This window comes from Ornithorhynchus anatinus, chromosome 18 (genome assembly GCF_004115215.2).
Source record: "Ornithorhynchus anatinus isolate Pmale09 chromosome 18, mOrnAna1.pri.v4, whole genome shotgun sequence".
NCBI lineage: Eukaryota > Metazoa > Chordata > Mammalia > Monotremata > Ornithorhynchidae > Ornithorhynchus > Ornithorhynchus anatinus.
Window position 1 is genome coordinate 7,582,465 of NC_041745.1, and position 21,692 is coordinate 7,604,156.

Sequence of the window (21,692 nt, forward strand, 5' to 3'; positions counted from 1 at the left end):
AAGGGGAATTAAATACAAAAATATAAAATAAGGGAAATCAGTTATTTTGTATTTGATTCCAGGTAGACTCTTCTTTAGGTCTGTATTCTGTATGCTGCATCTCTTCTGTTGTAATTTGAGCCCACTTCTGGCTTTGACCAAAGCAAAGATCTAAAAATCCTAATGGGAAAACCCTTCATATCAATCAATCATCATCAGTGGTATTTATTGAGCCCTTACTGTGTGTAGATCACTTGCATTTGAGACTTTCTTTTCTACTTTTTTTTTAAATGGAATTTGTTAAGCACTTACTATGTGCCAGACCCTGCTCTAAGAGGAGGGAAGATACAAGTCAATCATTCATTCAGTTGTATTTATTGAGTGCTTACTGTGTGCAGTGCATTGTACTAAGCATTTAGGAGAGTACAATAAAACAACAAACCGACGCATTCCCTGCCCACCACAAGGTTACAGTGTGGGTGGGTGGGGAGACAGACATTAATATAAATAAATAAATTGCAGATCTGTACATAAGTGCTGTGGGGCTGGGATGGGGAAGAACAAAGGGAGCGTCAAAGCGACTCAGGAGGAAGTAGGAGAAGAAAGGGGAGTGCTTAGTCAGGGAAGGCCTCTTGGAGGAGGTGTACCTTCAATAAAGCTTTGAAGGGGGAGAGAGTAATTGTCTGACGGATTTGATTTGGACCCAGTCCATGTCCCACATGGGGCTCACAGTCTTAATCCCCCTTTTACAGATGAAGTAACTGAGGCCAAGAGAAGTTAAGTGACTTCCCCAAGGTCACACAGTGGACAAATGGCGGAGCCAGGATTAGAACCCAGGTCCTTCTGATTCCCAGGCCAGTGCCCTATCCACAAAGCCTTACTGCTTCTACTTGATTCCATCCTAAAGCAGCAATCAACAAGCTAAGTACATCTCTAGAATCTCCCCCTTACTCTCCATCCAAACTGCTACCACGCTGGTCCAGGACCCTATCATATCCTGCCTTGACTACTTTGTCGGCCTCCTTGCTGACCTCTCTGCCTCCTGTCTCTCCCCTCTCCAGTCCATACTTCACTCTGCTGCCTAAAAAAACTTCTCAGCCCACATCTCCCCCCTCCTCTAAAACCTCCAGTCAATTCCCATCAACCTCCACATCAAACAGAAACTTCTTTTCATCTAATCCACTCTCCCCTCTCCTAATTTAGCTCACTGATCTCCTACTATAATAATAATAATGTTGGTATTTGTTAAGCACTTACTATATGCAGAGCACTGTTCTAAGAGCTGGGGTAGATAGAGGGTAATCAGGTTGTCCCACGTGAGGCTCACAGTTAACCCAACCTGCACACTTTCTACCTTTAGTAGTTAATATGGCATTTTAGTGCTCACTGTGGGCCAAGCACTGTACTTAGCACTGGAGTAGATGCAAGATAATTAGATTGGAAACAGTCCCTGTCCCACATGATCCTCACAGTCTAAGTAGAAGGGAGTAAGATTTAATCCCCATTTTACTGGTGAGGAAACTGAGGCACAGAGAAGTTGAGAATTTCCCCTAGGTCACACAGCCGACAAATGGCAGAACCAGGATTAGAGTCCAGGTCTTCTAACTCTAAGGCCTGGGCTCTCTATCCACTAGGCCACACTGCTTCCCTTTAGTGCCAACCTACTCACTATACCTCGATTTTGTCTTCATTGACTTGTTGCCCACATCTCTCCTCTGACCTGGACATCCCACCTCCTTCATAAAGACAGATCACCACTCTCCCCTTCTTCGAAGCTTTATTTAAAATCACATCTCCTCCAAGAAGCCTTCCCTGACTAAACCCTCATTTGCCTGTTTCAACATCCCTCTGTGTCACTCATAGATTTGGATCCATCCCCTTTAAGCACTTTGATATTCACCTCTCTCCAAGCACCATCACATTTATGTAAATTCCCATTTGTAATTTATTTTAATGTCACTCTCCCTACTAGAATCCCTCTAGAATGTTGTCAGGAAATCAGGGGACATTCGTGCGACACCACAAAACTGTTTTGGCTTCAGAGAAAAGTTTAAGGGAAGGCCTCCAAAACTTTTCAGGCTGAGATTAAATTTGAGCTCTTGTAACCTGGGATCAAAGACAGTAGGCTGTGGTTATGGGGGAAAGTTCTTCAGTAAATCTGTTTCCAGGAGAAAAAAACACAGCGGAAATAAACACAGGGATGTGGTCATTCACAACCACCACAGCAGATTCCTCATTCAGCTACCACATGCTTAGATCTGTTAGGAGCTTCACTAATGATAGGAGAAGAATGAGTCAGGTCAGGGTCTCTGCTTCAGGATAGCTCTACTCGGATATCTGGCCAGCATCTCAAACTTAAGAACACCTCAACTTCCCATCCAAGCCCTGTCTTTCTCATCACTGTAGCAGAGTTACCTATTATATCTGTAAATTATGTATTTATAGTAATGTCTGTCTCCCCGTCTAGACTGTAAGCTCCTTGAGAGCGGGGAAAGTTCTACCAACTCTGTTGTACCGTACTCTCCCAAGCATTTAATACAGGGCTCTGCACGCAGTATGCACTCAATTAATGCAGCTGACTGGCTTAATAGAGCACTCTGCTCCCCGCAAGTGCTCAATAAATACCAATGACTGGTTTGATTGGCCTTAGAACTCGTTGCTGTTCTGTCAAAGGTCTTTCTGAATGCCAGCCACAGGAGGGCGCGCAATAAAGAAGAGAACTTCAGTTCCTTAGACCAGCCAGTAATTGGCATTTTTGAAGAGCTAGCTGTGGCTCTTTCTTTGCCACAGTACTTATCTGCTTTAGGCACTCTCTGGCAAACCTATAGGGAAGGAGGCCAGAGGATGAATTGGCAATTCATCACAGAAAGCCAAGTGCCCTGGAGGACCTAGCTTGGAATTTGCTTTACACGTGTTTCCATCGCTGACCTCCATGAGAGAAGCAGCATGGTGGAGCCGATAGGGCACTTCCACAGGCCTGGGAGTCAGAAGGTCATGGGTTCTAATCCCAGCTCCGCCACTTGTCCGCTGTGTGGCCTTGAGCAAGTCATTTCACTTCCCTGTGACTCAGTTACCTCATCTGTAAAATGGGGGTCGAGACTGTGAGCCCCACATGAGACAAGGACTGTGTCCAAACCAATTATCTTGTAACCACCCCAGTGCTTAGTACAGTGCCTGGCACAGAGTAAACATTCAACAAATACCACAATCATTATTATTATTTCAGGCATGGAAAATCAGTATCTTCATCTTTAAAAACGGATGAGAGGTGGTGATCAAAAGTGAGAGAAAATGACTGTGTTCATATAATAATAATTATTACTAGTAATAATAATAGTAATGATGATGATAGCATTTATTAAGCACTTATTCTATGCCAAGCACTGTGCTAAACGGAGCCCGTTGTTGGGTAGGTATTGTCTCTGTTGCCGAACTGTACTTTCCAAGCGCTTGGTACAGTGCTCTGCACACAGTAAGGGCTCGATAAATACGACTGAATGAATGAATCAGATCAGACATAATCCCTGCCTCAGACTCGATTCACGATTTAAAAGGGAGAACAAACTGGTATTTTATCCCCATTTTACAGATGAGCAAATGAAGGCACCAGAAAGTTAAGTGACTCATCCAAGGTCACCCAACAGGCACGAGATGGTGTCCGGGGTTAGAACCCAATTTCCAGCCCTCTGCTCTTTCCACGAGGCCACACCACATCTCATAAAAGGAAAATTGCACCAAGCCTGAAGGAGTGCATAATTCTGAGGTCTCAGGGATGTATTTCAGGCGCACTCTTTTTTTACCTCAGAGAAGATTTTGTTCAGTTCCAACACATTCCATAGGCCACATGCAAGCCTGAAGCCTTCAGAAGAAAACTCTTGTCCTTTACACCTCGTACTTGCTGAAAATCCATTTACCCCAGAAGAGGTAGAACAACTTCTCTACCACCTAGTCTTCAGAACAGTCGATTCAGACTGTTCTCAAACTCCAACTTCACCAGGAACAATTTCCCTTTCCTCCCCACTAATTGTATGGCAAGAGCATGAAACCTGGTTACATAATCAAGAAATATGTTCTCTTCTTTCAAACTTAATCCAATTTTAAGTGGCTTCAAGCACTTCAAAAAAAAACAAACAAACACTTGTGCTATAGCAGAGGTTATACAAGCTCCATCAAGAACAGGGAAGTGGAAAGAAAAACAAATTAAGTCCAAACTAACCACACATAGAGAACAGTGCTTTGGACTACCTTTGGTTTAGTCTCTTGTCAGGTTCAGCCAGAGCCTCGAAAATAGTACATAGACAAATATTTCCCCCAGTTAAAGGAATTATTCAATGGACTCCCTCGTCATTTGACCACAGTCCGTTTGCTGACTCTGAACAGCAAATAACAGCTGGTATTGGAGATAGAATATTAATAATAATGTTGGTATTTTTTAAGCGCTTACTATGTTGGTATTTGTTAAGCGCTTACTATGTGCCGAGCACTGTTCTAAGCGCTGGGGTAGACATAGGGGAATCAGGTTGTCCCACGTGGGGCTCACAGTCTTAATCCCCATTTTACAGATGAGGGAACTGAGGCACGGAGAAGTTAAGTGACTTGCCCACAGTCACACAGCCGACAAGTGGCAGAGCTGGGATTCGAACTCATGAGCCCTGACTCCAAAGCCCGTGCTCTTTCCACTGAGCCACGCTGCTTCTCCAGAGCACTGTTCTAAGCGCTGGGGTAGATACAGGGTAATGAGGTTGTCCCATGTGAGGCTCACAGTCTTAATCCCCATTCTACAGATTCGGTAACTGAGGCACAGAGAAGTTAAGTGACTTGCCCACACTCAGCTGCCAAATGACTGAGTCAGGATTTGAACTCATGACCTGTGACTCCCAAGCCCGTGCTCTTTCCACTGAGCTCCGCTGCTTCTCTGATAGAAAAGGATGCATTAAGAAACAAAGATAACCTACAAGAGTTGGCAAGAACTGACAAGCCTAAGATGACTGTGAATCCTATGAGGGATGGGGTCTGTGATTGGAATCTTATTATCTTGTTCCTACTTCAGTGCTTATTACAGTGCTTGGCACATAGTAAGTACTTAACAAATACTGCAATTATTATTCATTCAAAAATTGATTTTTGGAAAAAAGTTCTTGCAAGTGGGTTTTGCTGCCCCTTAGGAATTAAAATGGATTCTAACCAGCCACCAATTAATGTATCATTCTCTTGCTAGGGAACGATCAAATTGATAGAATGCCCAGACAGCTTGGTAATCAAACCACACCCCCTTTACATATCCTCCCCACCCCCCTACCGGGCTAGCGGAAGGTGACCAACTAGCCACTTTAGAGAGCCAAAGAAGATGAAGTGGGCCCTTACTTAGAGAGTGACTTCAGGAAACAAAAGAGTAGGAGAATTCTAGAATCAGAAAAAAAGGAAGGTAACACAGGGGAACTTAGCCTGACTTGAAGAAACGAGAACCAGAGGGCACCTTGGAGAAGTTTTCCTGGCTTGTAATTGCTCTCTCACTGCTGCTGCTGGTGACTCATGTGAGAAGGGCAAGACTCAAAGACTCAGCTATGACTTTACTGGCGGGAACCAAACAAATATCACAGGTTAGTGAGGTTCTGGATAGATCTGGAATCAGAAACTGAATGGCCTAGTGGGAAGAGCATGGGTCTGGAAATCAGATGACCTGGTTACAATCCTGGCTCTGCCCCTTGTCTGCTGTGTGGCCGTTGGAAAAAGATACTTCTCTTTTTTGGGCCTCAGTTTCCTCATCTGTAAAATGCAGATTCAATACCTGTTCTCCCTCCCCTCAAACAGTGAGTTCCATGTGGGATGTGGAATGTCTGGCCTGATTAACTTGTATGTACTCCAGCGTCTAGTACAGTGCTTTTTTTTTAAAAAAAAAAGATAATTGTTAAGCACTTACTATGTGCCAGGCACTGTATTAAGCACTGGGGTTGATACAAGGTAATCAGGTTGGACACAGTCCATGTCCCACACAAGGCTCACAGTCTTAATCCCCACATCACTGATGAAGCAACTGAGCCTCAAAGATGTTAAGTGACTTGCCTAAGATCACACAGCAGAAAGGTTGCAGAGCAGAGAGTGGAACCCAGATCCTTCTGACTCCTAGGCCTGTACTCTATCCACTAGGCCATGCTGCTTGGCACACAGTAATTGCTTAACAAATACAAAAATTATTATTGTTGTCAGGGCCAATTCTCACAAAGCACCTTTGGCTGTCTCTGCAGGAAGCAGTCAACATTTGAGTTTGGCAAAAAGATCCATGTTTCTTATTGGTGTTAATGAGATAATTTCCTTATTAATTCAACAATCATCCCAGTCTAGCCCAATGCCCTGACTTGACATCCCTGGAGGGGCCAGGAATGGAAAGGGCCAGGGATTTCAAAAATAGTCTTAGAATAGAGAGGAAAGTGAGGGTGGGGGGTGAATCTGGGGCACTGGGAGGGGTGGAAAAAGTCCAAGGGAAGGAAGAGACTGGACTAGGAAGGATCGGGTATGGTTACTTCCCTGGCAAATCAGCTAAAGTTAAGATGATGATGGTGATAAAAATAAGAACAGCATTTGTTAAGTATCTACTATGTGCCAGGCATTGTACTAAGCACTGGGGGTTCAATCAGTCAGCCAATCATATTTACTGAGCACTTACTGTGTGCAGAGCACTGTACTAAGCACTTGGGAGAGTACAATATAACAGTAAACAGACACATTCCCTGCCCACAACAAGCTCACAGTCTAGAGGGGGAAACAGACAATAATATGCAATATAAGCTAACTGGAAGCAATCCTTAACCTACATGGGAATCACCGTCTAAGAGGGAGGAAGAACTGGTATTCCGGCCTCATTTTTCAGATGAGGAAACTGAAGCAAAAGGAAGATAAGTGACTTGCCCAAGGTCACACGGCAGGTAGGTGGCAGAGCCGGGATTAGGACTCAGGTCCTCTGACTCCCAGTTTGCTATCACTTTGAGAAGAAGTGTTTTCCGCCTGTATATGGTGGATGCAGCATGTTGGAAGCACTCTTCTCGCCTCCCCGCAGTTCGTCTCGTCGTCTTCCCTTCGCTCTGTCTCAGAGGGCAGCCGTGACGGAGCTGTGAGGTTCTCCTCTCATGCTGGAAGGCCTCCGATGAACGAGAATGCCAGTTGATGCTGCCACCAAAACTTGCTGACTGTCTGGGAAAAAGCGCCGGGCCCCCTCAGCTCTGATTCCACAACAATGACACCCACAGCCCCCAGCACAGATGAGATTTGTCCCATGTGCAGGACAGGGCCAATGGCCTGGAAAAACATGATCGCTAGCCATTTTTGAAGCCTTTTTGACTGCACAGGACAGACTGTTGACATTAGATAAATTCTTGGGATAGAATAAATAGCTGTCTGTGTGAAGGCAAATGGCGTTTAACTGGTGTCAATTTCTGAAATTGGCTTAATGGAGAAAGAATACAAGAGAAGGGAGGGAAGACCTTCAGAAAATCCAAAGCCCAGGAGGGCAAAAAGAATGTTCTGTTAACTTTGCGGTCTTTCGTTGCACTGATATCTGGCAGGATGGGTTGGAAGGCGGTAAAGAACCCAGCTCTCTCCCCAGTTCCCTGTCCTCTGACTCTCAACATTCAATTAGGTCCCGATCCCGGAGAATACAATTTTATTTTACCTGACTGCATTTTCTCTGATTTCCATGGTCACATGTCTAGGTCAATTGATCAATCGATCAATCAGTCGGTGGTATTCACTGAGCACTTACTCGGTGCAGATCACCATACTAAGCACTTGGGAGGGTATAATACTATAGTAGAGTTGATAGACACATTCCCTGCCCACAAGGAGCTCAAAGCCTAGATTTGATGACCCTCACACTGTTTGACGTTGGGCAAGTCATCCATTCATTCGATCATATTTCCTGAACACTTACTGTGTGCAGTACTTGGGAGAGTACAGTATAACAACAAACAGACACATTCCTGCCTACAATGAGCTCACAGTCTAGGGGGGAGACACACTCAACATCTCCATGTCTCAGTTTCTTCATCGGTAAAATGGGGATAAGAAACCTGTTTTCCCCATCTCTGTACGTCCTGAGAAGTGACTTTCCCAAGGTCACGCAGCAGGGAACTGGCAGGGTCTCTACTGCTTCCTTGCCTGGTGTGAAGAACGGATAACTGAATTAGGCAACCACAGCTGAGAAGCAGCATGGCCTTGTGGAAAGAGCCAGGGCCTGGGAGTCAGGGCACCGAGCAAGTCCTAATCCTGGCTTCGCCACTCATCACCTGTGTAATCGTGGGCAGGTCATTTCATTTCTTGGTGCCTCAGTTTCCTCATCTGTCAAATGGGGATTCAATTCCTGTTCTCCCTCCCCTTTGGACTTTGAGCCCATGGGGGATGGGGACTGTGTCCGACCTGATCGTTTTGTTTCCAGCCCAGCACTTAGTACAGAGTTTGGCAGAGAGAGGCCCCTAAATATTATTATTATTACCAACAACAACACTAATATAGCAAAACGTCTTTCGCTAGGTGAATTTTCCCAAGAAGACCAGCCAAAAACGAATGCATCAATAGCTTAGGGAGAGATGTAGTTGAGACTGTGCTAATGTCCCTTTTGTCTGGGCAGCAGTGAAGCGCCAAACGCCCGGGGCAGAGCTGGAGGGGATTTGTCCAGACTGTCCCTGTCAGGTCAGCCCTTGATTTCTGCTGACCCAATTGCCTCCATCATGAGCTCATGTCTTTCCAGAGAAATCCCTCCTAATGCCTTCATTCTGTCCAAGTGGTATATATAGAGGGATGTTGCCAGGCTCTTCTCAGTGCAGCCCAGTCAAGCCAACACTGTCCCTGGACTGCCTCCTCACTGCCTCCTCGCCCTGCCTCCTCTGTTTGCAAGCAGTGAGGAACATGGACATAACCATCCAGCAGCCGTGGTTCAAACGGGCCCTCGGGCCTTTATACCCCAGCCGCCTGTTTGACCAGTTTTTTGGAGAGGGTCTCTTCGAGTACGACCTCCTGCCTTTCCTCTCCTCTACCATCAGTCCTTATTACCGGCAGTCTCTGTTCCGCACCGTCCTGGAGTCGGGCATTTCCGAGGTAAGACGTGCCTTTGGTTCGCTTCCTCTGTCTTGGCTGCAGTCTGCTCTCTCATTGGTGGTCAGAGGGAGGGCCAAGAGTCCTCTCAGGTGGGAACTGGAATTGTTTTTTTCCCCATGAGCCTCCTCTCCCGGGGTTGGTCAGCCTACTCCAGAGCCCCGAGGCTCCGCTAGCCACGCCGCGTGAAGCGGATGGGCGAGGCCGCCAGGCCACGGCTCCTCCGGGGCCCTCTTGCCCGGGTACCATCCTCTGCTTTGTCACTCAGAGAGCAGAAACGGATCTGTGTGCGGGCGCCGCCCGTCCTCCATTTTCCTGGGGAGGGGGGAGCTGGAGGTGAATCCAAACTGAGCACGACCGTTCTTTTTTCCTCCCATCAGCTCATGGCCCATGTATGGTTTGTAATGCACAAATCACATGCTGGAAATCCCAAGAACAACCCTGCCAAGGCAAGTTGTCGGCAACATGCACGTTTCCTGTGTTGAGTGGTTTTCCAAGCCGTCATTTCTGAGATGTGAAAGTCGAGTGGGGGTGTGCTTGCCTTGATTCTCACCGAGCCATCAAAGGTTTCCTTTCCAATTCTTCCCCAGAACCCACGTTCTCTCTTTGCCAGCCCTGCTGCCAAGAGCTTTTCTCTTTCCCCCTTCCCAACCCTGGCCAGTTTTCCTGGAATCCAGATACATAAACTGCCTAGGAAAAACTCAAGAAGGGCCGTTTCTCTCCGCTGAGTTCAAATGCGTTGTAAATGGCTAAAGAAAGACTGATTGGGAGAAAAAATTATAGTGAGCCGATGTGGCACCGTGGCTAAACGATGCCCACGGGTGTCTACGTGGGCAGGGTGATATGGAGAACTCAGTCCAGATCACTCAGGCAAAAACTTCTGACCACAACCCTTTGTGTGGGGGGGAACTGGAAAGAGCCAGGCTGCTGGTCTACCCAGCCCAACCTTGGGCCTGGAGAGCTGGGATTAGAATGGTACGCATGCCAGCCAACTCTCCGTTTTTAGAGACCAAAAGCATCATAGGCTTTCCAGCGACCTACAGCCCATCGCAGAGAACAAGGTCTGGCATCATCTTTATCAGTCCACTGGGCCAATCGGTCAATGCCCCTGGGCCTTTTCGTTGCAGGTGCGATCTGACCGGGACAAGTTTGTCATCTTCCTGGATGTAAAGCATTTCTCTCCCGAAGATCTGACGGTGAAGGTGTTGGATGAGTTTGTGGAAATTCATGGCAAGCACAGTGAGAGACAGGTGAGTAGAAGGCATCAAGAGGGTAGTGTCCATTCCTCTGAAGGTTTTAGATCCATCTACCCCAAATTTTCTAGTTGGGGCAGTGGAGGGAAATGGAATCAGAAGAAGAGTGGGTGGGGAAAGAGCTCAGATTTATCTGGTCCAGTGGCAGCTACATCCGTGTCCAGATCAGCTCCTTCAACTCTCCTTAAGCGTTGCTGTTTACCTGGCAGGGGGATCGTGATAATAATGATAATAATAATCATGGTATTTGTTAAGCGCTTACTATGTGCCGAGCACTGAACTAAACACTGGGATAGAAACCAGATAATCAGGTCGGACACAGTCCTTGTCCCAAGTGGGGCTCACAGTTTAAGAGGGAAGGAGATCAAGTACTGAATCCCCATTTTACAGACATGGAAAAGAGACCTTGAAAAGTGAAGTGACTTGCCCACGGCCACCCAGCAGGCAAGAAAGAGGTGGAGCCAGGATTAGAATCCGGGTCTCCTGACTCCCAGGCCCACACTTTTTCCACTAGGCCATGCTCCTTCACAAGATAAACAACTCAAAGATCCATGAATTGCTTAGAAACACTTTCTGCAAGACAAATCTCTTCCTATCTTGGCTTGGCTGCCTCTCTTCACACCTTCATTTCTAGCTTATCCCATTTGGTGACTGTCTCAGCACTCTCTCTCCACACATCGCTGCTCGATGATTTTTCCACCGTGCGGAAGAGAGTACATGAGCCACAGAGGAGTTCTGAGGTTAGCATTCTCCCCAAGGGAGTGAAATGCAGACAGGCCTGATTGTGGATGCCCGATCCTGGGAGATGCCTGCTGGGTCCACCCGAGGCAAGGGGTGCTTTTTGCGGGGAATTTTCTAGTCACTTAACTCCTCTGGGCCTCAGTTCCCTCATCTGCAAAATGGGGATTCATTTCCTGTTCTCCTTCCTATTTAGACTAGCGAGCCCCTTGTGGGACCTGATGATCTTATATCTTATATCTACAGTGCTCGGAACATAGTAAGCCCTTAACAAATTCCACAGTTACTGGTGTCCCTTGAGACCTGAATTTCCAGGCGGCAGATCTCCTCTCTGCATCAGAACAGCACACTCAGAGACACAGGTTACGCCTATGGCGGCATCCAGCCCCTACCCCAGCCCCAGAATCAACCCTGGCAATCTGGGAATCTCACTGAGAGCCCACCTGCCTGACTGCCCCAAATAATTCTGGGCTTTTCCTGTCCCAACCTTGTCTCCCACTGCCTCCCTGGGGAGTCTCTTGGTGGTCCCCAGAATCCAAGAAGGATCACAGAACCCCTCATGTTTCTGTCAACGGCTCTGTCGATTGGCAGGATTCCTGGGCAACCGATCTGACAGCACTTAACTGAACATAGTCAATGTCAGCCAACACAGAGGGAGAACATGGGCTTCCGGCCTGATCCTGTCATTGACTTCTGCCAACCTCGTGGGGGTGCCCCATGGGTTTCCAACTGTGGGGAGTGAAGGAATGTTTTCTGGGCTGTCGTCCCAGCCTCACTTAACCCAGGTCAACAGCGAGCCCACAAAGATAGGTTTCTGGTCAGGGCCAAAGAGACCCCAAATCACATTTTTTCTCATCTGCTAACTGTTCTAAATCTGCTGGCCACTCCCAACTCTTCTCATAACTATTCCTGCCTAAAAGCCTCCTTTTCACCCTGAACCTCAGGAACGAGACATCAAGCACCCCTCCTGATAAAATCTACTGTTTGCCCAATCCTCTTTCAATCTGAGCAACAAGGGACTTGGACATTACTGTGCCTTTCCAAACACGTGTGTTCAGGATTCCCTTTGGAAACAAGTATTGGTGTCATTCCATGCAACCTCAGCCACCAGCTGCCCAGAGCTGTGGCCAACAACTCTATTCCTTGCAGTCCTTGAGGGCACTGAATGCAAGGGAACTGAGAAAGAAATATGTGGAAGGTTCACTTGGTTTTGGAAGGGAGCAGAAGACTGGAAGAATCTCTGTTGGAGGTTTGGGGATCATCATCTGTCCTCCACTGGAAACCCTGCTGGCAGGTTAGCTCTCATTTCTAAGAAGTCACCAATTTACAGGAAGTAAGTTGGATTGTAAGCTCCTTGAGGGTGGAGATTTTGGTTATTCATTCTTATTGTACTCTCCCGAGTGCTTCGTACAGTGCTCTGCACACAGCAAGTGCTCAATGGATACCACTGATTAAGTGGGGAATGTGAAAAATGCAAAAACCTCATAACGCTGTAAATCTATGGTAATTAGGTAGTTTAAGCCGGACATATGAGTGCTTCCCCAAAAGCTGAGAAGAAGGTGTAGAGCTGAGAAGGCACTAGGTACGTAACACTGTACTGTGTACAGTTCTAAGTGCTTAGTACAGTGTTCTGCACACAGTAAGCGCTCAGTAAATACCACCGATTGATCTGAAATCAGAAAAAGCTCCTGAATCCAGGGTAGAGAAAGCTGATTTTAAGTCCTAGAAGGCTGGTCTCTGGGAAGCTTCTTACTGACTCAGCCGTTCTCCCTCTTGCCTCCCCCACCTAGGATGACCACGGTTACATTTCCCGGGAATTCCATCGCCGGTACCGCCTGCCTTCCAACGTGGACCAGGCCTCAGTCTCCTGCTCCCTGTCCTCTGATGGCATGTTGACCTTCTCTGGCTCCAAGGTCCAATCCAACCTGGATTCCAGCCACAGTGACCGATCCATCCCTATCTCCCGGGAGGAAGTGCCCACCTCAACTCCCTCTTCTTAGGCGGAGGCAGCGGTGAAGCTGACGGGCCGCACCTATCCCCCCGTCCTCCCTCCCTCAGCTAGCACGTCGGTATCAGGGGAATCATTTGAGAGGGTGTTGCTTTTCCCTTTTTCCTTCGGTCTCTGCTTTCTCAGATGGAATGAAGGCTGGAGGGAGCAGCCTGAGGGGATTTTATAGGCGAAACCCAAAGAGATCTGTGAGGTCTGAGCTCCCTTAAAACCAGGGTGCTAACTAGCCAACCCCAAACCTCAGTGGGTCCACCAAAATGTCCACTGACCCGCTTAATAACTGCCCTCTACTCACCCTACCTAGTACTCCACCTCAGATCAAAGAAGGGTCACACGGGAGCTTAGACAGTTTCAGTTGTATCTGAAACAACTGTGGTGGGGTGGGATCCCTGATGATAGCCCTGAAGGTCGTAGTTCTGTTCCTGATCCTTGATGGTACCAGATAGGTGGAGGCCAGAACACGGCTCTTAGCGGACGGTATCTTTTTACACAGAGGAAGTCATCTTCTATTAGTGATGACTCAGGTGAGGGCAAGAAGCACATCTCTCCAATGTCTCTGCAGATTTTCTGAGGGCCTTCCTTATGATCAGACTTCAGATCCCTACTCGGCTCTCTCTAGCCTATGAGTGTTGTATCATCTTTCTTAAATCTTCTCTGGTTGTAATGTAGGTCCACCTGTTCTCCTGATATCTGACTCCCGACCCTAAGAACGCAGGCCCTGGAAGTCCATAAAATAAAAGTGAAATAAGCAACTCACTTTTTACAAGTGTCTTCATTCAAGTGACTCAGTTTCTCTTGGGGTTTGGGTGGAAGAAGATGATCTCGGTGATCTGGTCTGGAAATAATTTTCAATAAGCAGGATTAGTCATTTGGGAAAGATGTGGAGGGGAAGACTGTCTTTGGGTCTACTGGGAGGCTTCTTATTTGATACCTTTTGGACTTATGAAGAACTAATAAAAACCAGGCAGGAAAAACCACACAGAAATGACCCTTCTTGGCACCACCAACATTTCTTTCTAAATCTCATAGGATTTCCAAATTGGATACAAAAAAACAAAATTACACATTCTGTAACATCCCAGATATGCCACCATTGTTGCCCAACCAACCCCACGGCTCAAATGCTTTCCCCATAGTCCACACACAGTGTCCTATCACAACTCTTTTCTGCCCCTGGCAGCCACTTTGAAATTGGGTTTGTTCCATCCAAATGAGGTAGAGCTGAGGTTTTTATTGAGGAGGCCGACTCCTGTAGGCTTCCTAAAAGCGGTAAAGTCTCCCTCGCTGCCACCACCTGCCATTTATCGATTTAAACCTTATTATGATTAGTCTGATAATTGATCTTTAGGAAGCCATTCCAAAGGAGGGAAGTTTAGAGGAGGGAATTTCTGATGCTATTCAAAATTGCTGGACATGGAGACCCTCGTGACATCACATGTGTGATGCTGGCTGGGCCCACAGCAGAACGTGATGGTATCATAAGTATGCCCATTTCTGCAGCTCCTAGAGTGTTTCTCCAGGGACTTCCCTGACCCCTACTCCTGCTCCACCTTTATGTTCCCCTCCCAGGACCCTATGAACGGGGACCCCGAGTCTGAGCCATGGAACTCAATTCAATTCAATCGTATTTACTGAGCACTTACTGTGTGCATAACACTGTACTAAGCACTTGGGAGAATACAATATAACAGACAGACAGACACAACTCAATCAATCAATCAATCATTCAATCAATGGTATCTGTTGAGTGCTTATTTTGTGCAGAGCACTGTACTAAACGCTTAGGGAGCCAAGGCAGAAGGAGACTGCACATCGAAAAATAAAGCTATCAGACATAAAGGGATCTGTACTGGACAGGGGACAGATCAGCTGGAAACCAGAATGTCCAGGATGATATGAAACGATGGGTTACCCCTCAGGTGACACTTTGTAAGCACTGTAAACATTGGTGGTTCAGTGTTAGAATTCCCGCCTGCCATGCGAGAGACCTGAGTTTAATTCCTGGCCAACAGAACTGACACTTAGAGAAGGAGTTTGGCCTAGTGGATGAGCATGGGCTTGGGAGTCAGAGGGACCTGGGTTCTAGTTCCGGCTCTGCCACTTCTCTGCTGTGTGACTTTGGGCAAGTCGATTTACCTCTCTGTTACCTCAGTTACCTCATCCGAAAAATGGGGATTAAGACCATGAGCCCTGTGTAGCACAGGGACTGTGTCCAACCGATTTGCTTGTACCAACCCAGCACTTAGAACAGTGCCTGGCACATAGTAAGTGCTTGACAAATACCACAATTATTAGTATTATTATCACATTTCTGAGAGCTGGGGTAAATGTAAAGTCTCTGCCATTCAGAGACTAAAGGGTCCTTTATCCAGGGTCCCCCCAGCAGCTCGACCATCTGGGAACGGCCCCCACCTGCAACAGGGTGAGGGTGATGAGGAGGGTGGAGAGGAGGAAGGAGTGTGAGAATATGTTGTCTGTGTTTCACTTAGCCTCTCCTTGCCTGACTGGGCCTTGGGAAAAACAATTTGGTGGGGAATTCACCATTTCTCTTTCTCCACGAGATGTCAGCCTTTACCGTCATTCCTCAAGCCTGCCGTTGCAGCTTATTTGGGAACTGCGCAGAGAGTGGGGAGGAAAAAGGCCCGTTTCTTTCCTGTTATCCTGAAACTCCCTCCCCCTCTTCCTCGGCTCTTGGCAGGGAATAACGAAAGACATATGGGTACAAATCAAAGAAACCACAGCCACTGTTGGAGCACACTGACCAAAAATCAAGCATGGTGCCAAAAGGGGATGGGAAGAGATGTTCCCTGGTTCCCAGCCTCTTGCCTCTGTGCAGGTGAATTCTGACCCTTTTCAGAGCACAGGATTGTCTCTTCTCTTTTTTACAGATGTTTGGCAGGATCAACGGGCATGGGCAGTCATGGACAATGAGATCCAGGGATCTCCAGGTTGAAATGTGCCCTCTCCCTGGAGCTCCTCCATGCTGCCTATTTTGCTCACAGAGGATAGGGTAAGGACTTCCCAGAATCACCCAGGAACCTGTCCAGTCAGATATTGGTCAAGTAGTGATGAGAGTCGGTTGTCTATACTCCCGGATCTTGCAGGGGGTGATGGCAGGTTTATCTTTTCAGTCATTCAATTGTATTTATTGAGCACTTACTGCATGCCAAGCACAGTACTGAGCACTTTTTTTTTATCTTGGGGCTCCCACCACCCCTGGATGATTCTGAAGAATAACACAATGAATCAGATTCTTTCCAGTGCCTTTTCCCTGCTTAAGGTGTCAATAAAATATTTAAAGAGCCAGGATTCATCCCTCTGGGTCCTGGAATGTGTTTGGAGCCATTATGTGGCAGCATCATGATAATTGTGGCATTTGTTAAGGGTTTATTTTGTTCCAACCACTGTGTTAAGAACTGGGGTACAGACGAGATAATTAAGTATGCCAAAGTCTCTGTCCCACAAGGGGTTCACAGTCTACCTTGATGCTTAGAGGGTAATAATGATAGTAATTGTGATATTTGTTTAAGCACTTACTATTTTCCAAGCAGCATATTAAATGCTGGGAGAGATACGATATAAGTAGATTAGACACAGTCTTTGTTTCACATGGAGCTCACATTCTCTAGGGGGAGGGAGAAGGCATCTTATCCCCATTTTATCAAGGTTATCAGGTTGTCCCATGTGGGATTCACAGTCTTAATCCCCATTTTCCAGAGGAAGTTACTGAGGCACAGAGAAGTTAAGTGACATGCCCAAAGTCACACTGCTGACAAGCAGTGGAGCTGTGATTAGAACCCATGACTTCTGATTCCCAAGCCTGTGATCTTTCACTAAACCAAGCTGCTTCTCTCGTAGCGTAGATGGATCAATTTGAGCAGCAGCGTGACCTAGTGGAAAGAGCACAGGCCAGAGAATCAGAGGACCTGGGTTCTAATCCAGTCCCTGCCGCTTACGTGCTGGGTGACTTTGGGCAAGTCACAACTTCTCTGTGCCTCAGTTTCCTCATCTGAAAATGAGGATTCAATTCCCGTTCTTCCTTCTACTTAAAAGGTGACCCCCTTGTGGGCCAGGAACTGGGACCAATCTGATTAACCTGAATCTACCCCAGAACTTAGAACAGTGCTTGATACACAGTAAGTGCCTAACTAAAACCATTTTTAAAAAAGACATGTTCCTTGATCACAAAGCTGAGAAGCAGCATGGCATACTGGATAAAGCACAGACCTGGGAGTCAGAAGGTCATGAGTTCTAATCCCGTCTCTGCCACATGTCTGCTGTGTGATCTTGGGCAAGTCACTTACTTAACTTCTCTGTGTCTCAATTACCTCAACTGTAAAATGGGGATTAAGACTGTGAGCCCCATGTGGGACAGGGACTTTCTAACCTCATTTGCTTGTATCCATCCTAGTGCTTAGTACAGTGCCTGGCACATAGTAAGCGCTTAACAAATACCAACATTATTATTATTATGGTGATTATTTCAGGACTTCACTCCTGCTCTGTCCCTCAGCCGCCCCGTAGGAGCCAAAAAAAAATTTCCAGAACTAGCAATCCCAGGAACCGCCGCTAGGTGGCGGCAGGCGCATCGCCTTGGAAGACAAACGCGGCTGGCTACCGCGGCTGCGAAGCAAAACCCTCGGTTTTAAAGGTCACCTTTTCCTCTGTTCGGATCAGAAAGCATGTTTTTTGCCACTGGTGATCCTCCGCAATTGTAATTCCCCCCACACACACACACTTAAAAGAACTGGGAAAAATTTAGGCTGAATGTCTACATTGCAACTGGGCAGCCCACTGGTCTACCCTGCCTGGTTCCTCTCCCCCTCCTCACTGGAGCAGAGCGTGGCCCAGTGGAAAAAACCCGGACTTGGGAGTCAGAGGTCATGGGTTCTAATCCCTGCTCTGCCGCTTGCCAGCTGGGTGACTTTGGGCAAGTCACTTCACTTCTCTGGGCCTCAGTTACCTCATCTGTAAACTGGGGATTAAAACTCTGAGCCCCAGGTGGGACATCCTGATCAATTTGTATCCCCCCAGCGCTTAGAACAGTGCTTTGCACATAGTGAGAGCTTAACAAATACCACCATTATTATTATTATGATTTCAGCAGGTCCCGCAACAGTTTCCTGCAGAGCAACTGCCCAGCTCCCTGCACACTTGCGAATGACACCTTAAACTTCCCCAAATGAGAGGCGGCTTGGAGTTCTGCATGACCTTGGGCAAGTCACTTCACTTCTCTGTGCCTCCTGGGCCTGGGATTCAGGGGACCTGAGTTCTAATTCCGACTCCGCCCCTTGCCTGCTGTGTGAACCTGGGCAAGTCACTTCACTTTTCTGGCCCTCCATTTCCTCCTCAATAAAATGGGGATACAGTCTCCCATTTCCCTATCAGACTGTGAGCCCCATGAGGGACAGGGACTGTATCGGGCCTGATAATCTTGAATTCAGCCCAGTGCTTAGCACAGAGTATGCGCTTAACTAATTCCACAATCACGATTCTGGTGCGAGTGACAGAAAGGAAATTTTGCGGTCAATGTGGTGGGGTCCCGTTGCTGACTTTAAAGCAGGGGAGCCCCCTTTTTCAAAGGGCAGCTGGTTAGGGCTTTGTTGAATTAAACGGGGGCGGGGGGGGGGGGGCGGCCTTACCGTATTTACTAAGGTTGAAACACTAAATGGACTACGCCCTGAAATTCCGGTTTTTCAGAGCTCTTTCTGAAGATGCTAATGGCTGCGCATCAGGCACACGGTCCACGCTATCGGGTCTGGATGATTCACAGGCTCACAGATGCACGGGACAGCCCTCTGACCCCTCAGCCGGAGACACTACCTCATAGGCCCCGTCCACAAAGGCCAGGGAGCCCGGCTAACAACCGCACTGTTTGAGCACAGTTGTTGCTAGCTGGGCTTTCAAACAATTCCCCTGCCAATCAAGGACAGGAACCTTATTCGCCCTGAATTCTGCTAGGATACCAATCCCGACTGAAAGGAGCCAGCAGTCAGTTTGCAAAATCACTCCGAGGGCCCATACAGAGCCCTGCATTCACAGTCTCCTTGACAAACAAGTGAGTTTTATTCTCTCGGGCCTGGGGGAGGGGGTGGGGAAAGGAGAGGGAGGGAAGGGTCGCCTGTTACTGAGGTGCAGAGTTAAAGGCTGATTAAGGGGTTTCTAGTGCCTCTGGCAGTCAAGGCTTCAAAAAAAGGACTCCTGATTCCATCCATCTGCTTGGCTCCTGGAACGGTTAGGCTTATCACCCATGGGTCAGCATGGGGGATGGCTAGTCACTGGTCCTGCAGGGCTAGGGGTCATGCCAGGAGTGCACAGGGCTGGAACACTTGGGTGGGTCTTGGTCAGAGGAGTAGGTGCTGGAAGTGACGGGATGGGGAGGAAGGATGGGGGGGCTTAGGGAAGGGCAACCAGGCTGGCACCCAATCTCTCCAGAGACATTGCAGTTAGGCTGGTTTGTTTTTAATTTAAAAAACACAACACAGAAAAAAGCCACTTATGTTTCAAGACATAGGCATACACTGACACAGTCACTTCTAATCCCACAGACATCCACACACCCAGTGACAAACACAAAGACTCCCAGCACGGGCCTGAGAGTCAGAGGACCTGTGTTCTAATCCCAGCTCCTCCACTCGTCTGCTGTGTGACCTTGGACAAGTCACTTCGCTTCTCTTGACCTCAGTTACCTCATCTGCAGAATAAGGATTGAGACGGTGAGCCTCATGTGGGACACGGACTGTGTCCAACCTGATTTGCCTGTGTCCATTCCAGCACTAAGAATGGTGCCTGGTACACAGTAATAATAATAACAAAGACAGAGCCTCTGACAGAGGCAGTTGACTGACATTGCCAGACCCAAGTGGACACCAGGCACAGAGCAGAGGGGTGAGGGGGCAGGAGACCCTCAGAGCTGAGTAAGGGGGATGGGGCAGGAGATGAACAGGCGAGGAGGGAAGGTGCTTGAAAGGAAGGAGAAGGAGGCACTGAGGGAAAGGAAGAGGGAATAAGGAGGCTGTTGGGGTGGGGAGGCAATGGGCACTGGGGGTGTAGGGGGAGGTAGGCAGGAGGGGAGAGAGACTCAGACAATGGGCCAAAGAACACTGTACTAAGCACTTGGAAGAGAAGCAGCATGGCATAGTGGATAGAACACGGGCCTGGGAGTCAGAGGGTCATGGGTTCTAACCCCCTCTTACCCACTTGTCTGCTATGTGACCTTGGGCAAGTCACTTCACTTCTCTGGGCCTCAATTACCTCATCTGTAAAATGGGATTGAGATGTGAGCCCCTCTTGGGACAGGAGCCGTGTCCAACCTGATTAGCTGGCATCCACCCCAGTGCTTAGTACAGTGCCTGGCACGTAGTAAGCTCTTAACAAATACCATACTTATTATTATTATTATTATTAAAGATACTTTTTCTTTTCTCCCTCCTTCCTCCTCCCCACCATGGGCTGCCAGGAGCGAAGCTGGGAATTGTGGGGGGTCAGTGGAGGGGTGGGGACAACCCCTGCAAACCACTGTCACCCCAACCCCTTCTCAGAAGTGGCTGCCCCACCCCTCTGAGCCTCATGGCCCTGGAAGCCCCTGATCATCCCCACGTGGGATCGCAAGCCTCCTGCTGGCAAAAAACAGATGCAAATATTTTGCCCATTGACTGTTTTCCAGGCAGGATTTTTTTTTTAATAGCATTTTTTAAGTGCTTGTTATGTCCCAGGTACTGTACTAAGCGCTGGGGTAGATATAAACTAATCAGGTTCGATCCAGACCATGTCCCAGATGGGGCTCACGGTATTATTCCCCATTCAAAGAGGGAAGAACCGCAAGAACTGCAGCACAGAGAAGTTAAGTGACTTACCCAAGGTCACACAATAGGCTAGTAGTGGAGCCAGGATTAGAATCCATGACTTTCTGATTCCCAGGCCCATGCTCTATCCACTACATCATGGGACTTCCCCATCTTCATTTTTAAAAAAATATTATTATATGCCAAGTGCAAACACAGTTCCTGTCCTTTAGGGGGCTATCAGTCTGAGAGGGAGAACAGACTTCTCATTCCCATTTTCCTGGGGAGGAAACTGAGGCACAGAGCAGTTACGTGACTTGCCCAAGGACACGTAGCAGGCAATCGGCAGAGCCAGAAATAGAACCCAGGCCTCCTGACTCTCGGGTCTATGTCTTTCTGGTAGGCCCTGCTGCTCTTCATGGCAGGGTGGCCAGTCAGTGGATTTATCCCAAACCATCTGCTTTTCAGTACCGAGCCTCTGCCACCCTGCATCCTGCAGCCATGTTCCGAGGCGCAGACACTGTTGCCAGTTAGTCAGTTGATCGTATTTATTGAGTGCTTACTGGGTGCAGAGCGCTGTACAATATAACAATATAACAGACATATTCCCCGCCCACAATGACCTCACAGTCTAGAGAACCGAGTTCCCTCACACTAACCTGGGAGGAGGAGGTGGAGTGAGGGGTTCAGGAGTCCTTTTGTAGAAATGGTCTGGAACACGAGAAATCCAAATACTTCTACAAAATGGCACCCACGGCATCCTCACATTACACCGTCTGCACAGGAAGTATGAGAGGGCAGTCCATGACCAGCCTGAATTCTGGCCTAAATTAATCCCTTTTATTC

General features: G+C 47.7%; 1 protein-coding gene and 1 long non-coding RNA gene across 3 annotated transcripts in view; one reads left to right on the forward strand and one right to left on the reverse strand.

Moving 5' to 3' along the window:
* The first annotated feature begins 8,786 nt into the window (after positions 1 to 8,786).
* On the forward strand, positions 8,787 to 13,806 carry CRYAA (crystallin alpha A). Of its 2 annotated transcripts, none has more exons than XM_029082937.1 (4): positions 8,787 to 9,066; positions 9,444 to 9,530; positions 10,191 to 10,313; positions 12,845 to 13,806. In XM_029082937.1, the coding sequence occupies exons 1-4, from the start codon at positions 8,878 to 8,880 to the stop codon at positions 13,052 to 13,054; spliced, it is 609 nt and encodes a 202-aa protein (XP_028938770.1). In that variant the 5' UTR covers positions 8,787 to 8,877; the 3' UTR covers positions 13,055 to 13,806.
* Positions 10,312 to 21,692, reverse strand: part of LOC120638963 — a 173,813-nt gene continuing 162,432 nt past the window's right edge. Inside the window, exons 4-5 of the long non-coding RNA XR_005661026.1 lie at positions 13,820 to 13,897; positions 10,312 to 10,518 (exon numbers count right to left, since the gene is read on the reverse strand). This is a non-coding gene — a long non-coding RNA (uncharacterized LOC120638963). The remainder of the gene's footprint in view (positions 10,519 to 13,819; positions 13,898 to 21,692) is intronic.

Coding starts and splice junctions, on each gene's coding strand:
- CRYAA (XM_029082937.1), top strand. CDS start 8,878: ATGGACATAACCATCCAGCAGCCGTGGTTCAAACGGGCCCTCGGGCCT. Junction 9,067..9,443: donor TGGAGTCGGGCATTTCCGAG/GTAAGACGTGCC, acceptor TCCTCCCATCAG/CTCATGGCCCATGTATGGTT. Junction 10,314..12,844: donor GCAAGCACAGTGAGAGACAG/GTGAGTAGAAGG, acceptor TCCCCCACCTAG/GATGACCACGGTTACATTTC.